We start from the raw sequence: 15657 nt of genomic DNA on the forward strand, positions 1-15657 counted from the left end.
TTAGCGATTAGCGCAACACCAACTCTCAAACCTACTAATCAGTTCATTGCACAATGTCCTGAGGCCCCCAGGGCTCCGCGCTGAAACCGCCATTGATGTGTCATCAGCAAATATGACCAATTTTAACTCTAGATCACGACCTATATGATCCGGTAAATCATTTATGAAAAGAAGAAATAAAAGCGGTCCCAGAACAGAGCCCTGCGGAACTCCCAGTAACATTTTATTCTTGTCAGATGTAAAGTGACCAATTTTTACAAATAATGTACGATCAACAATAAAACTTCTGATCCATTCTAAGAACACACCGCGAAAACCCACTTTATAGAGCTTACTCTCCAAGAACTCGGGAGACAGTACATCAAAAGCACGTGTCAGGTCAAAAAAGAGACCTGCAACAAAATGACCTTCATCTAATTTTTTATAAACGAAATCAATAAATGAAAAAGCCGCTGTTTCAGTGGATCTACATTTACGGAAACCATGTTGACAGTTTGTAATAATCTTGAAACGTGTTAGAAAAGACATCATTCTAGTGTATATGATCCTCTCGAAAACCTTGGAAAATACGCTCAGAATCGAAATGGGACGATAATTTGCAATATTGTAAGGGTCGCTTTTTTTAAAGAGAACGTTGAAACCATGTGTTCTTTCGTAAAAAATGTAATTTAATTTTTCAAAGAAAATTGATACAACTTGAGACCAGAGAGTTGTAGCAAATTTCGAGTAGATGCAATAATTACGTATAGATGCACCCAAATAAGTTGAATTTTCAGATTTGGTCAACTTTTGTCCCCGAAATCGGGAAAACACTCAATTTACCATTGAAGTCATAGGAACAATTATTGTGGTAAATTTAATTAGCTCTGTAGACTTGATAGTTTTTTTACAATGCCTCCAAATCCGAAAAATGGGTAAACTGTATTTTCCATCAGTGCCAAGGCCTGAAATTATTATATTTCTCTGTTTCCGAAAATCAATTGAGCTTTCTTAAAACTACCATTTTGCCGGATATGATTCGAACTCTGTTGAGCGCGTGAGATTCGAATCAAAACTTTCACGAGATTAGTTCTTGTGATATCTGACCCCTAAAAATATGCGAAAATCATTTTACGCATAAACTAGTTCGAGGAAAGTTGGAAATTCATTTTCACTACTCTGCGCTATCATCCAACGCGTCGACTCGGAAAAACCACGCGGGTTCGGCCCTGGGATCAATACAATGACAGTAGTTGGGGTTAGGGGTCGGAAAACAAACATGGCCGATAAGGAGTTCGAGGAATTCAGAAGAAACTTCGAAAAATCCACCTGCCACAATAACTCCTCGAGCACATTCTATTCGTGAGTATTGAAACTTTTCATTTTATTATTTTTCTTGGATAATAACATTGAAAAAAAGAACTATTGCATGACATGAGGAAAACTGCACATCCTGTCAATGGATATGTGTGGAAAAACGGGACGATTTGTTGAAATTTAGAATTAACTTTATATTAACTCACAATGAATTATATCAGTTTATATGTGTCAATTTCCCTACCCTGCTTTCGATCAGTTATATTGTTAGAGGGATGATGTGTAATTTATAAACAAAATCAGTGATCTTATTGATTTCATTTTATTCCGAAACTGTTCATGAAGTTTGGGAAAACCTTGCTTTTAATTTTTTTGTAGAAAATTTGGATCACTGATTATTTATGTTCGCATGGAAATAAATGCACATACTGTGCAAAATTGAGATGATATGTTTATTTTTGAAATAGTGACATGCCTCAACTTATAACTATCAAAAGTTCAGTTCATATCTGTTAATGTTTGTTTCTATTTTCATCTATTTTTTGTTCAGCCGGAAAGTATATGCGTTATTATTAAAGTCGTATTCAAGGTTCTTTATTCATTGACCTGATTTTATTTTAAAATCGTTCAGGATGCCATGAAAACTTACTTTTTTCTATTTTAGAGAATAGAAATGAAAATAAGAATCACCAAAATTAGAATATGTACCTACGCAAGGGAAAATAGCTTATCTTATACTATCTAAGGAAGCTGTGTAAAATTGGGATGATATCTAAAACAGTGATACCTAAATTTATAATTTATTATTTTGTCAGTTGATATCTGCTTATATTTGTTACTATTTTCCCCAATTTTTTTTATGTTGATGGTAAGGTCATTTGAGATGAAATAGTCTTTAGATTGCTCTCGAGACTAATTTCCTCAAGTGAACACTACCATAAAATGTAGATGTGTTATTTTTGCACTTTTAATGGAATTTAATTATCATATCTATCATTAATCACCTGATTATATTTTAAAACGATTCAGAAAATTTTGAGAAAGTTTGCTTTTTTATGATATTTTTATCTATTTAAGATAGGGGTAATATATGGTATATTTTTGTAATCAGGGAAAAAAGTCCATTCCAAAAATTTAATAATAAACAAGGTGTCCTATTCGAAGAAAATATTGAAAAATTTGTATCCCCTGAAATCTGCACGCCTTTGTATTTTTGTTGGCATTTTATCAAAATTTAGCACACAACTTTTACATTTAACTTTTTTTTCTGTGGGCAATAATAACGATGATAAGAGGTGGGTACTTTACAGTGAATAACCCAGTACAAGAAGATCTAAATTAAATAATGTTTGAATTAGTTGAATAAAATTAAATAATATTTATATTACTAATTGGTAGATGCTTAACGATTGACAGAAAATTTACTGTTTTTTCATTGATCTCTATGGAAATTACTCAATGATTATGTTTTTTTTTTATACTGAACTGAAAGTACTTATGTCAATAGTGGATTTTATTTTATTCTTGTTTTTATGTATGTTATAGAGAATTTAAATATCAAATGTAGTTGCTTTGTTCCACATAACATTTTTATTTGAAAGTAGAGTTGGTAATGAACGTTCTTGTGAATAGAGATATCAAAATAAAAATTCTGGTAATTATACCTGAAATGAAAAATTCCAAATAAATCAAAAAATGAATGTCCTGTCGGATTATGAATCAATAATATTTCAATCTGAAATTTCTATGAAGAAATAAAGGCCTTATTAAATTAAATTAAATTAAATAGGGAAGTAGCAAAATTCCGCCAAGGACTCGCAGAGGTTAATAGTAATAGTAGTAATAGTAATCTTTATTAATCCTTTAGATTGAGAACATTCAATATAGGACAAGTCATTAAGGGGATCCAAGATGAAAATTTATTTTTTCTTCATCAGAAACTTGTTGAAGTTATAAATTTTTTTTCCCTATAAGAAACTTCGAATTTGCTGTCAATTTTAAGGTTCTTGTCTGTGACAATATTTTTTGGGGTTCACAGAAAATTGAGCTGAATTTACATTTCATCCATTGAAAATTGATAAGTGAAATTACCGAACTGAAAACTGAAACAATTAATTCGTAACAAAACCTTTCACGAAAATGCTATTTCTCATTTATATCGGTTAATTCACTTTTAGCGTTATTGAATCATATCAATGCTAATCCCTATTGTGACCTTTTGGGATTATTGAATAATCGAATGAAAGCAATCCAATAATCTCCAATTCAATTTTCATTTCAGTACATGTTCAACGTCGAATACACACAGTTTAGTTTACGAACGAAACGAATTTTGCTTTACTTTGAATAGGGCTTTGATCCGCTTTTCCAATATGAACTATTGAAAATTTTCTAGCTCTAGCTTCATTAGTGGTCATAAAAATGATTGCGTGTTTTACGGTATATTAGTGCATCCTTATTGTTCGGTGCAAGAAAGTGGTGATTATCCATTGCCATAGCAGATTTTTCATGATTGCCAAAAAACAGTCAACAAATACTCAATTCGAAGTGATTTTCTGTGATGATATCTGTATCAAACGTTTCATTAAAAGACTATTACAATCGCATTTTCAAGGAGCAATATTAAAGGTTAGTTTACCTATACATATAATTCAGAGGAGGAATATAATATGAGTATGATGAATAAACATTATAATGACTATATCTTATAATTAATTCAGGAATCACTTTTTCCACGGTCGTAGCCAGGTTTCAGTTTCAGGGGGGTTTCAAGATTCAGATTATCGACTGCGGCTGCGCGAAGTTTGGGGGGTGTTAGGTCTGAACCCCCTAAGCCACAGTCTAATGTTTGTAACCCTGTTGATGTGAATATATTGAAAGGTCAAGTCGTGCTACTTCCTAATTGAGTGAGTTTGTCAGTTTGTTACAAATTATCGACCACCTTCATTTATTTAGATGAACTGACAAAGGAAATAAATAAATAAAATGATAATAAAAATATAAATAAATAATAAAATAAATAAAATTTTCCTTTTAGTTTAGTACACGATATTTCTGGAGAAGAGGACCTATTGATATCTTCCAAGAGCGATTCGGAAAATGGCTGTGATACTGACGGTGATGCTGGGTTATGCTCTATGCAAGATAAGTCTGAACAAGAAGTGGTACCATCTCCTGTTTGGCCACCTGTCGGAAGAAGAAGACGCAAACTTCCTGAAATTCCGAAAAACAAGAAACGTAAGTGAATATATCCTAACATTAAATCTCAAAAATTAACATTATAATTTTGTACGATGAAATGTTTATTCACAATTTTTCCATTATACCGCGATGATCTATTCATGGAAAACTGATGAACACATACATGATACAAGATACAAGAGGTACTCTTAATATAAGGTCGAACAGTTTTTCTCATTGAATGGTAGATCTTATTAGTTCACAGCTCCTAGATAGTTTTGATAGATGACTCAATTCATTAGGAGATTATACAGATTCGTCCTTTCAGGAAGATGATAAAATTTTGGCTTGAGAATTTATCTACTGAGAACATGATGAATCTTACTTTGATTTTAAGTTGACCAAAGTGTTCATGGTTCAAAAAGATGAGAGACTGGACTGGTCTAAGTTCATAGTTGTGCTAAGGACACAAGACCGATAAAAAAACGTACTTGTGAGATAAATTGTAACCACGAAACTGACTCCAATTTAAAAAAAAAATAAATTGGAGCAGAGATATTTCTGTATTCCATATTCATTCACAGTGATGGACTATTAGACGTTTATGGAAAACACATAATAATTTTGAGCTCAAAATTTGCATGTTGAGATTTGAGTTAATGGTCTCTCTTCCTGAAATATTTTCAGATCTCTACAACGTCCGATTATACCCGCATCAGACTACTACTTCCTTATTTCAAATGAAACAGAAACCCCCCGTATATTATAGCATCATTGGATAGCTTTTTTGATGACAATTTCAGCAATATGCCATACTTTGGGTAAAACCTCAACGGTTAATGAGTTAATGGGATTTTTATGAAAAAATAGGTGGCGACTAGGATTCATATTTTTTTTTGAATATTTCTGCAAGAAAAAGATTTTTCGAGAAAACCTTTTAGATTTTCGATTCTGCAAATATGTAGTATTATAAACCTGTTCATGGTATGGACCAAAGATGTACAGGGTGTTCACACTAATATTCGATAACTAAATTTGACATTATTTCAAGAATTGTAATTATTCGTGATTGAAATATTTTATTGTTTTTTGGATTTCTCAACAATCCCAACGAAAAATTAGTCATAATTCATGGAATGTACAATTTAATTATCGAATTTTAGTTTCTTCCTGTGTTTTCCGGAAGTAGCAGACTACTCCACACATTTGAAATTGAGGTTTTTCCTAATTAAAAGTTCTTCTTCGAAAACTCATAAAGTATTCATTTTGTGAATGGTATAACATTTTCTCAAGTATTCTTGTAAGTAGAAACGACTGAAGTAATAAAAAATATTGGTTATATCATAATTTTAAAATCTTGAGTTTTGATGAATTTGAGTTATTTAAATTCATGACCTGTAAATTTTTGGTCCTAACTACCTAACTGCAAACAGTTACATAATACTACGTATTTACAAAATCGAGAATGAAAAATGTTTTAAAAAAAAAACCTTTCCTGCAGAAATATTTAAAAAAATGTGAGTCATTGTCGCCATCATTTTTTTCATAAGAATCCCATTAACGCATAAACCGTTGAGTTTTTTATTGCTGAAATTGTCTTCAAAAACGCTTTCTTATGAAGGGAATAAGGAAGTAGTAGTCTGTTTCTGGTATGACCGGAAGTTGTAAAAATCTGAAAATATTTTAGGTAGAAAGATCATTATCTCAAACCTCAATATGCACATTTTCAGCACAAAATTATTATGAGTTCTCCATAAACGTCTAATAGGCCACCTCAGTGAATCAGCATAAATATGGAATACAGAAATATCTCTGCTACGAATTTTTTTTTGAAAATCGGATTCAGTTTCGTGGTTGCAATTTATCTCACAAGTACGATTTTTTGACTACTAAGTGGAAGCTATGGAGATCTCAAACCCTTATTGACTTAAATTGAAACAAATTCGAACTCTAACACTACTAATTCAGCAAAATCAAAGTAAGATTCATCATGTTCTCAGTAGATAAATTCTTAAGCCAAAATTTTATTCTTTTCCTGAAAGGACGAATATGTATAATCTCCTAATGAATTGAGTCATCTGGCAAAACAATCTAGGAGCTGTGAGCTAATTTGATCTCCCACTCAATAAGAATAACTTTTTGACCTTATAACGGGTGTTTTTTTTCGAGGTATAAAACTTTAAGTTGGCATTACTGTTCAAGATGGCGACCGATTTAACAGCTGTCAAGTGATTTATTTTCAGTTTGGTTTGGCAATTCATCATGAATATACTCACGCCTGAACAACGCTTGCAAATATTGCAATTTTAATTCGAAAATAATGGTTCTGTGCGGAATACGTATCGCGCACTACGTCCATTTTATCGTTTAGTGATAAAGCGCACTTCTGGTTGAATGGCTACGTCAACAAACAAAACTGCAGCATTTGGAGTGAAGCTTATCCTCAAGTGTATGTCGAAACACAGATACATCCAGAAAAACTGACTGTTTGGTGCGCTTTATGGGCTGGTGGAATCATTGGTCCGTACTTCTTCAAAAACGATGATGGCCAGAATGTTACAGTCAATGGTAATCGGTATAGAGCCATGATTACTAACTTTTCCATTCCTGAATTGAACAACCATGATGTCCAGGAGCTGTGGTTCCAACAAGACGGCGCAACATGTCACACAGCTCGGGCCACAATCGATTTATTGAAATACACGTTTGTTGACCGCCTAATTTCACGTTTTGGACCTGTGAATTGGCCTCCAAGATCTTGTGATTTAACACCGCTAGACTACTTTCTGTGGGGCTATGTAAAGTCAGTGGTCTATGCGGATAAGCCACAAACCCTTGACCATTTGGGAGACAACATTCGCCGTGTTATTGCCGATATACGGCCATAAATGTTGGAAAAAGTCATCGAAAATTGGACGTCCAGATTGGACTACATCCGAGCCAGCCTTGGCGTTCATATGCCAGAAATCATATTTAAAATGTAATGCCACAAGATTATCTTGCGGATAAATAAAATTCATGTCAATCGAATAATCCATCGTTGTTTTATTGCAATTTGAAGTTCTATAGCTCTAAAAAAAAACACCCTTCATTAAGAGTAGGTACCTCTTGTATCTTGTGTCATGTAGGTGTTCAGTTCGAATTTTTCCTCTTAATATCGCTCTATCAATTGGTCACCATGAGAATAAATATTCTGTGATGCAGGCTGGCGGTAATAATGATTACTTTCTAAAGGAAAAACATAGAAAACTGAAATATTCAGAATATGTTCAGCTCTTGAATGCCTCGGTTGCTAAATAGGTAAGCGAAATACACGTTATCAGAACCAGATAAAATTGAAAAAATATATCAAAAAAATACTCAATAATACAGTGATATCAGATTCGATCTATTTGTGAATAGATGAAAAAAATAATTTTGTGCCAAATTTCTTCTTGATCGTATTATTAGAACCATAGAGAATTCTCAGGCGGATTATCGAAAAAAAACCAAATACTTCAGTGATAACAGATCTGATCGAGTTGAATGTAAAATAACAATTTCAATCTGAACTTCATGTTGATTGCGGGACTGAAACCATAAAAAATTCAAGCAAAACATTCCCCAATATTTCCGTTACGTAATAATAGGTCTGACTGACTAGGTTTGTTATTAAGTTTCTATTTCTAAAATTTCCACTTGAATGTTGTAGCCGAATTTTATGAAGAACGTATTAGCGGAACCACTCATCTGCGCTTACAATGACATTATGATAAGGCATATCTCATATAAATATAAATGTACCTATACAATACATTAGCTTCCAACGGCGTATGAATGCGAGCGCTCGAAAATTTCCCAGCTGGAGGCAAAGTATTCTGTAGTAATAAAATATACGACAATCCAAAACTGGTATTGAGGTATCTAAAAATTTCTCATGTGGAAAAATTCAGCTTTTATTACAAATTATTTTCAAAAAGGATTTCTGTCTTCCCCATGCAGATTGTGGGTCTCTACTAGAGTATTATACAAATTGATAAAATGGTTTTATTGTAGAATACTCCGCAGTCGCTTGGAAACATACCGAATAGATTTCAAATTATTCATAATTTTCTCAATATGCTTGTCCCATTTTATACGATCATTTATCTCAACTCCTAAGTATGTAACTGACTTCTCCCATTTCATAGAATGACATTTATCATCGTTCAGAGAGTCGAATTAATCTTTCTTAGGTATCTTCCATTTTATTGCAAGTATCTGCTGCATCTTCCTCAGTCATTCCTTCAAGATACTTACAGAATTGTAACGTAACAATTGATCACTCGTTATGAATGATAATTTTCGAAGAGAGAACCACTTTTATTTCCTTGTTCAATTGATGTGATAGATTTAAAGACTATTGACAAATTCGGAGGCAAGTTTCACATATTTCTTCATATCATATTTCCTTCGGAATTATTGATGAGCGATAATATCACTTATTCCCTATACTTTCCTAATTACAAAATTTCTCAGACTAAAACCACCATGGAAACCAAATGAACCATATTAGGTTAGATTTAAGAGGATTCTACCTATTGCATGGCAAACTGATGGTCTCTATTGTGCCCCCATCAAAGCTGTTCTGGCCATTTCCTGATCTACAGCACGCCTTCCAGTTACAGAGTTCTAATGAACTCCAATATCTGAGATGGCTTCAAATAGGCTACTTTCTCACTTCTAAAAGTTTCTTGTCCAAAGCATATTTTTAATTGGCTAATGATGGCGAGTCATTCCGTCACCAGGTGATTTAGAGTTTCGTCCTCCTCCTCAGAGACAATATCACGTAGGGGATATTGTAAGTGAGTAGGTAGTTGATTATTCTTAGATCTTGTAGTGTTACAGTTTCGATGAAACTTTTTGCAATGATCCAATGCCGGAAGATTCCGCCAAAGTGTTTTCCTTTCGGTTTTTTCTTTATCTTGAAAGTCTTTCTTGTAGGTAGTTTTGCCTATACCACAGAAGGTTCCGGGTCAATGAAAAGAATTTGTGTTCCTTTTCTAGTAAGTGTGTTGGCCTCTTCATTTCCTTTAATTCCCGAGTGTCCGGGAACTCAGAATAAAATGCCATTGTTATTTTTACTTATATATTTAATACCATTTTAGAGTCAATGATATGCTTTGTTCACAGCCTGACTGTCAGAATGTATCGCTATATCACATTTTTGATAGTTTCTTACTAGATTAATTTCCATACATCTTTCCATTGCAAGTAGGTATCTCTGCTTGAAAGATGCTTAGACAGCGGCCTAACGATAGTGAGCATTTCAGGCTTGTATACTCCAGCTCTAGTTTCCGGTATTGTTTTTAGAAGCATCGATGTATCATTTAATGGTATTATTTTTGAGAACTGGGATTGTGGACTCCCTTTCTGAATCTACTTTTCTACTTCGTATAGTAGTGTAGGTTTTTCGATACTAGATTTCTTCATAATGTCGAGACTGGGTAGGTTCGCTGATGGTATGTAATTCGTCAGAGAGGCTAGGTTCTCTAATTCCTAATTCCCTCATTGTCGGTACCTTTCCTGGATAGTCTTAGAATGATCTCATTGCCTACTCTATCCAACACAAGATGAACAGGTATGAATGAACTCAACAGTGTTTGTGTATGAGTGTTAATAATGATGAAAGAGCAAATTCTTTTGCTGTAAATGTCCAGAAACTAGCTACAGCAGCCTTCATATCAGAAATACTTCTATAATGAAATGTACCGGGTTTTTCACCATAATTTGACCCCACCTTCAACTTTGTTACTGAAAGAGGTACAAAAAAATGTTTTTTTTGTGACGGGAAAAAAATTTGACATTTTATCTCTGTTGACAGGTAACAAAATATGACTTTTCACATTTTCACATATATCTTTATCTCCCTCCGCTTCGCGTCGGGAGACAACATAACCTCGAGCTAAAATCTAATACTTTTTTCCCTTGTATAATAAATAACTATTTCTACAAAAGTTTCACGAAATCGACAGTGTTTTTTAAAATGATTTCACAAAATGAAATATATACAGAGTGGACAACATATTGATTGCAACTTCATTTTTTCAATTAGAACACCCTGTGTATTTTTCTATATTTGACTAGCTCTTTTTCCCCTGATTTCGAATATATAACATATGTTTGCTCTATCTCTCTTATTCTTAGTACCGCAGAGTTTCAAATTTCAAGAACCACCTGGCAAGCTAAGAAATCAGTTTTCAAGTGGAAGGCTGCGATAACTCAAAATACCCTTTTTTGAGTTATCTCGTTGGCAACGATATATGACATACGTTTGTCATTAAATGAAATTATTAATCGAATATGCACTACACAGAAGCGGAAAAACTCGAAATATCTTCACCTTATGTGAAAGGCAATAAAAATAAGAAAGCTACAAGCGAGAATATATGGAGTTGCATCCAAATCATTCAATTCCAATTTATAGTGAAAAACGTATGTCTTAGCGATGCCAACGTGATAACTCAAAGAAGGACATTTTGAGTTATCGCAGCCTACCACTTGAAAACTGATTACTGAGCATGCCAGGTGATTCTTAAAATTTGAAACTCTGTGGTACTCAGAATAAGAGAGATAGACCAAACATATTTTATATATTCGAAGTCAGGGGAAAAAGAGCTAGTCAAATATAGAAAAATATACAGGTTGTTCCATTTGAAAAATGAAGTTGCAATCAATATGTTGCCCACTCTGTATATATTTCATTTTGTGAAATCATTTTAAAAAACACTAGTCGATTTCGTGAAACTTTTGTAGAAAACATTTTTTTGTACCTCTGTCGGTAACAAAGTTAAAGGGGGGATCAAATTATGGTGAAAAACCCGGTACATAATCTTTTATAAATGGAATAATTCTTCTGGCGTCAGTGCAAAATATTGATGAGTAGGTGAAGTAGTAATTTTTTCAATTTCAAGTCAAGTATTTATTTATCAAGTACTTGAATCATATCAAGCTACTTGATTTTTACCAGGTTTATTGTATAGTGTCACATCAATAAAAATTATGAAATGAGAAGGAACCTTGCAAGAAACACTTTAATTTATTAAACTCATTGTATGAAAGAACCGAAAATATCAACTTTTTTGAAATAGAAACATAAATTAAATCTCTATAAATCATAACAAAATGAAAATTTATAAAAAAAATAAGTTTCCTAATATTGGGCAACTTTCAGGATTTGTTTGATTTCATAACTTCAATCATAACAAAGTGAAAATTAATAGAAAATTAAGTTTCTTAATATTGAGAAACCTCCATGATTAGATTGATTTCATGATTTTCATCCAGGATCTAAGAAACAAGAGGCATCTTAGATTTGTCGCCTAACCTATTGCAGGTTTTTGTAACTGTAAGAGCAGATCTCAAAAATTGTCTTTCAACAGGAGCTGAAGATGCTGGCGTTGATAAAAAATACGCACGGCATATATTTCTGCAATCTCGTGCGCGCTTAGACTAAATAAGGGGATTCCTCGTGCGCCGAGAGACTGAAGTATTCGCCAGTGTAACTTTATCAGTGGTTTTCTCACATTTCTATGAAATCTATTGGTAGATTTTGGTAGTTTCAGAAATATCATTTTAAACTTGGCCAAAATGGCCTAGTTTAGAATATATGCAGTGCGGCGCGTGCATATCAAGATCAAGTAATATCAAGTGGCTTGATATCAAGCAAAACAATCAATATCTAAAATCAAGTCAAGTTCAAATATGTAATTTTTCACGAGCTTGATTTTCAAGTCAAGTAGTTGGTTAAAATTTCAAGCTACTTAGCTTGATGAATCCCTACTGATTAGGAAATACATTTCCTGAGCATCTTCTACTGATCATAGTTTCCTCATTTTACCAACTTTACTATTATTAGTTATATACGTTATATCATGCCTTTGAAATTGATAAACTAGTAAGAGAAAGACTAGATGTACTACTCGCGATTAGGCGGTTTAGTTTTTTTTTTATTCTTTGGGAGTGATAATAATCATTATGAATCATGCTATAATCAATTATTATAAGCATCTATCCGATTTCATGCAAATAGCTCATAATTGCTCGGATTCAAAAATTGTCATCTTGTTAGATAAGTTCATTTCGATGTAGGAAGACTATAAAATTTCAAGATTTCATGCCGAATTGAAACCGGAAAAGAAAATCAATCGTTATTGTATGAATGACGTTGTTTACGACCTTTCCTGTGGGGAAAATATAATTTCATCAGCTGACATTCAACAAACATAGCAGAGAATGGGTTTCCGTTGGCAAGGCTCCTGCGCATTGTGTCCATTCTTTTTCAATTCATGATGGTGAAACACCTTCAGTGTTTTAGTTGGGTTGTTGTTTTTCCACCTTGAATCTGTTAAAATAAGATAAAAGAGGCCGAATGGAACCAATTTGTTTTTTCTCTTCACAAGAATTATCAGGTCAGTTGTTGGCTATTATGTTGATGGATATTGTTGATGCAATGTTGACATAACAAATGGATGATTAGTGAACTGATATTTTTCCTAAGGAAGAATTTGTGTATTTAACCGAGTTTTTCTTTCAATTACAATATTATATGAATTTAAGATTTGTCGAATTTTATAGACGTCAAAATTTTCTAAAAAACTTTTGGCGCACATAATGTTGTAATAAGATTCATCTCGCTGTACCATTTAGAAGAACATTTTTTATAGGATGTAACCGCACTTGATTGACTTTTCTTGATGGAAACCCATCCAAATTAATTTTAAATTAATTCTATTCTATTTATACTGAGAAAATAAATATAAATGTTGTTGATTCTTACATGTTCGAAAACGAGCCGAAAAAAGATTATCTTCTAATTTCATTAGGTTGCAATGCACAACATTAGATCTGTGTTATGAAACCGTTTCCAAGAAAGTATTTGATGTTTTTTGTAGGAGATATAGGGCTATCGTATACATAGCGTTCAAACTAGACTGTCAAAATTTATTGCAAAAAAGGAGATAAGTCGATTACTTCAATTCCAAACACAATGTTCAGTTCCACATTGTAGATGCATTGAAGATCGCATAAGAAAAAATTCAAAAATAGTACGCTTTTGGTATGGGAAACTATTGAAATACTCTATTTTTCTGTTCCGAAAACGAAATGTGGTGCTGAACCACTGTTTTCAATTCAAAAACGACTTATCACAAAGCTCTGAAATCAAATGTTGTCAGTCTTGTTTGAAAGCCTAGTATAACAGCACTTTATGTCAAAAAAAAAAAAACTATCAAATATTTTCTTGGTATCTATCCCGATGAAATATATCTAAAGTTGTAGATTTGCCCTCGAAAGTTCCTTAGAGGCTTTCAACAAATTTTTTTTCAAGAAATGCCGAATAACTCGAGAGTTACTCAAGATTTCTATGGGAAACGTTCAAAATACATCTACAACTCTTCTTCCGCCGTTTTTTTTTTTCCGAAATTCGAGGTTTTATTGTAAAAAACTGCTTATACATTTATGATTCAAAGAATTGTCAATCGCTGGCCAATACTTTCCCCCATCTTTCGGGCAGCGAACGAATCCCGCGTTGAAAAAACTGGTCATCTTTCAAAGCGATTCACGAATCGTTCCAATTTTTTTACTTCTTCATAAGACCGAAAGTGCTGGTCAGCCTGGCCGTGTGTCATTGATCGAAACAAGTGATAGTCCGAGGGAGCAACGTCTGGAGAATACGGCGGGTGGGGTAGGACTTCCCATTTCAACTTTTCCAAGTATGTCTTGACCATTTTCGCAACATGGGGTCGAGCATTGTCAAGCTATAAAATCACTTTATCATGTCTCGTTGTATTGCGGCCGTTGGTCTTTCAATGCTTGGCTCAAACGCATCGATAACGATCGCCTGTGATTGTTTCAGTCAGTTTTAACAACTCATAATACACAACGCCTAGCTGGTCCCACCAAATACTGAGCATGACGTTGCCACGGCGAATATTCGGTTTGGCCTTCGACGTGGAAGCATGGCCGGGATATCCCCATGATTTTCTGAACTTGGGATTATTAATGAACCCATTTCACGCCCCAGTCACAATGCATTGCAGAAATCGTTTCCGGCACCCATTTTTTCTTGTTTCTGAATCATTCCCATGACTTTCAAGCGTTTTGAAATGGCTTGTTGCGTTACTCCCAACAATCCTGCCAATTCTTGTTGTGTTTGACACGAGTCTTGATCAAGCTTCCAATTCTGCATATTCGAAAATCTTCTCTCTTCCGCCGTCATGCAGGTCTTCAATGTCAAAATCACCGTTTTTGAAGCGTTGAAACTACTCTTGGCTCGTTCTGTCACTAATAGCGGCCTCGCCAAAGTTATTTGAGAGTATTCGATGAGCCTCAGCCGCAGATTTCTCTATATTAAAGCAGAAAATTGAAACCTCTCGCAAATGACGAGAATTTGGCTCGTAAGCTGACATGTTTACAAATACGTGAGCTTATGTATGACATCTACGATCTATTTATTCCGACTATTACTTAGTGCTTCAGCCATCTATTGCAAAACGGCGGAAGCAGAGTTGTACATCTATTGAATATACATATAATAAAATGTAGGCTGCTATGACATTCGAAACGAGCAAGTTGACTTAGATTTGACCACGAAGGTGACCCCGAAATTAACAACAGAAGGCAGACCACATGCAGATTAAACAGTGAAAAATTCGAAATGAGCAATCCCACAGGTGCTAGTTAAACTTTATAAACTAGCAGTATAATATTTCAGAATATTTATTTTCCTACACAAATATCTGTTATTTTTCAGCTGCTGCATTGACAATGTACAACGCACAACCACAACAACTATCCACGGAGTTATCCCAAGCTGAGGAGGCTTGCAGCTCAGGACGTAACTCCATTCTGGTCCTGAAGTGCGGATATATCTGGAACAGCGACTCCCCAGATTCCGACAGGGTACTAACAGATGTCGACAGTGGACACAGCACCGCTCATTCACCTACTGGAACAGATGGCCCTAAATCTATGTCTCCTATACCCTCGATGTCGCCGATTTTCTTGAGAGGAATGATGTTCAGTGATACGGAGATGCTGGAATCGACCCATCGTGGTCTTCATAAGTTCGTTCCTAGACACGACGATGAGATAGAAATAGAGATAGGGGATCCTATTTATGTACAGAAAGAAGCTGATGACTTGTGGAGTGAAGGTGAGAGG

The 15657-nt window shown here is 34.1% G+C and overlaps 1 protein-coding gene across 2 annotated transcripts in view; it reads left to right on the forward strand.

Moving 5' to 3' along the window:
* Nucleotides 1-1227: 1227 nt before the first annotated feature.
* The window catches only part of LOC123673953 (JNK-interacting protein 1), a 28127-nt gene continuing 13697 nt past the window's right edge, over nucleotides 1228-15657 (forward strand). Inside the window, exons 1-3 of one of the 2 annotated variants that reach the window (XM_045608734.1) lie at nucleotides 1228-1341; nucleotides 4334-4533; nucleotides 15248-15649. In XM_045608734.1, the coding sequence (XP_045464690.1) occupies nucleotides 1259-1341; nucleotides 4334-4533; nucleotides 15248-15649 (685 nt within the window). In that variant the 5' untranslated portion in view covers nucleotides 1228-1258. Of the gene's footprint in view, nucleotides 1342-3590; nucleotides 3925-4333; nucleotides 4534-15247; nucleotides 15650-15657 lie in introns of those variants that run through there. The other variant, XM_045608735.1, reaches the window with a different exon arrangement.

The sequence above is a fragment of the Harmonia axyridis genome, chromosome 2 (assembly GCF_914767665.1).
Source record: "Harmonia axyridis chromosome 2, icHarAxyr1.1, whole genome shotgun sequence".
Classification (NCBI taxonomy): domain Eukaryota; kingdom Metazoa; phylum Arthropoda; class Insecta; order Coleoptera; family Coccinellidae; genus Harmonia; species Harmonia axyridis.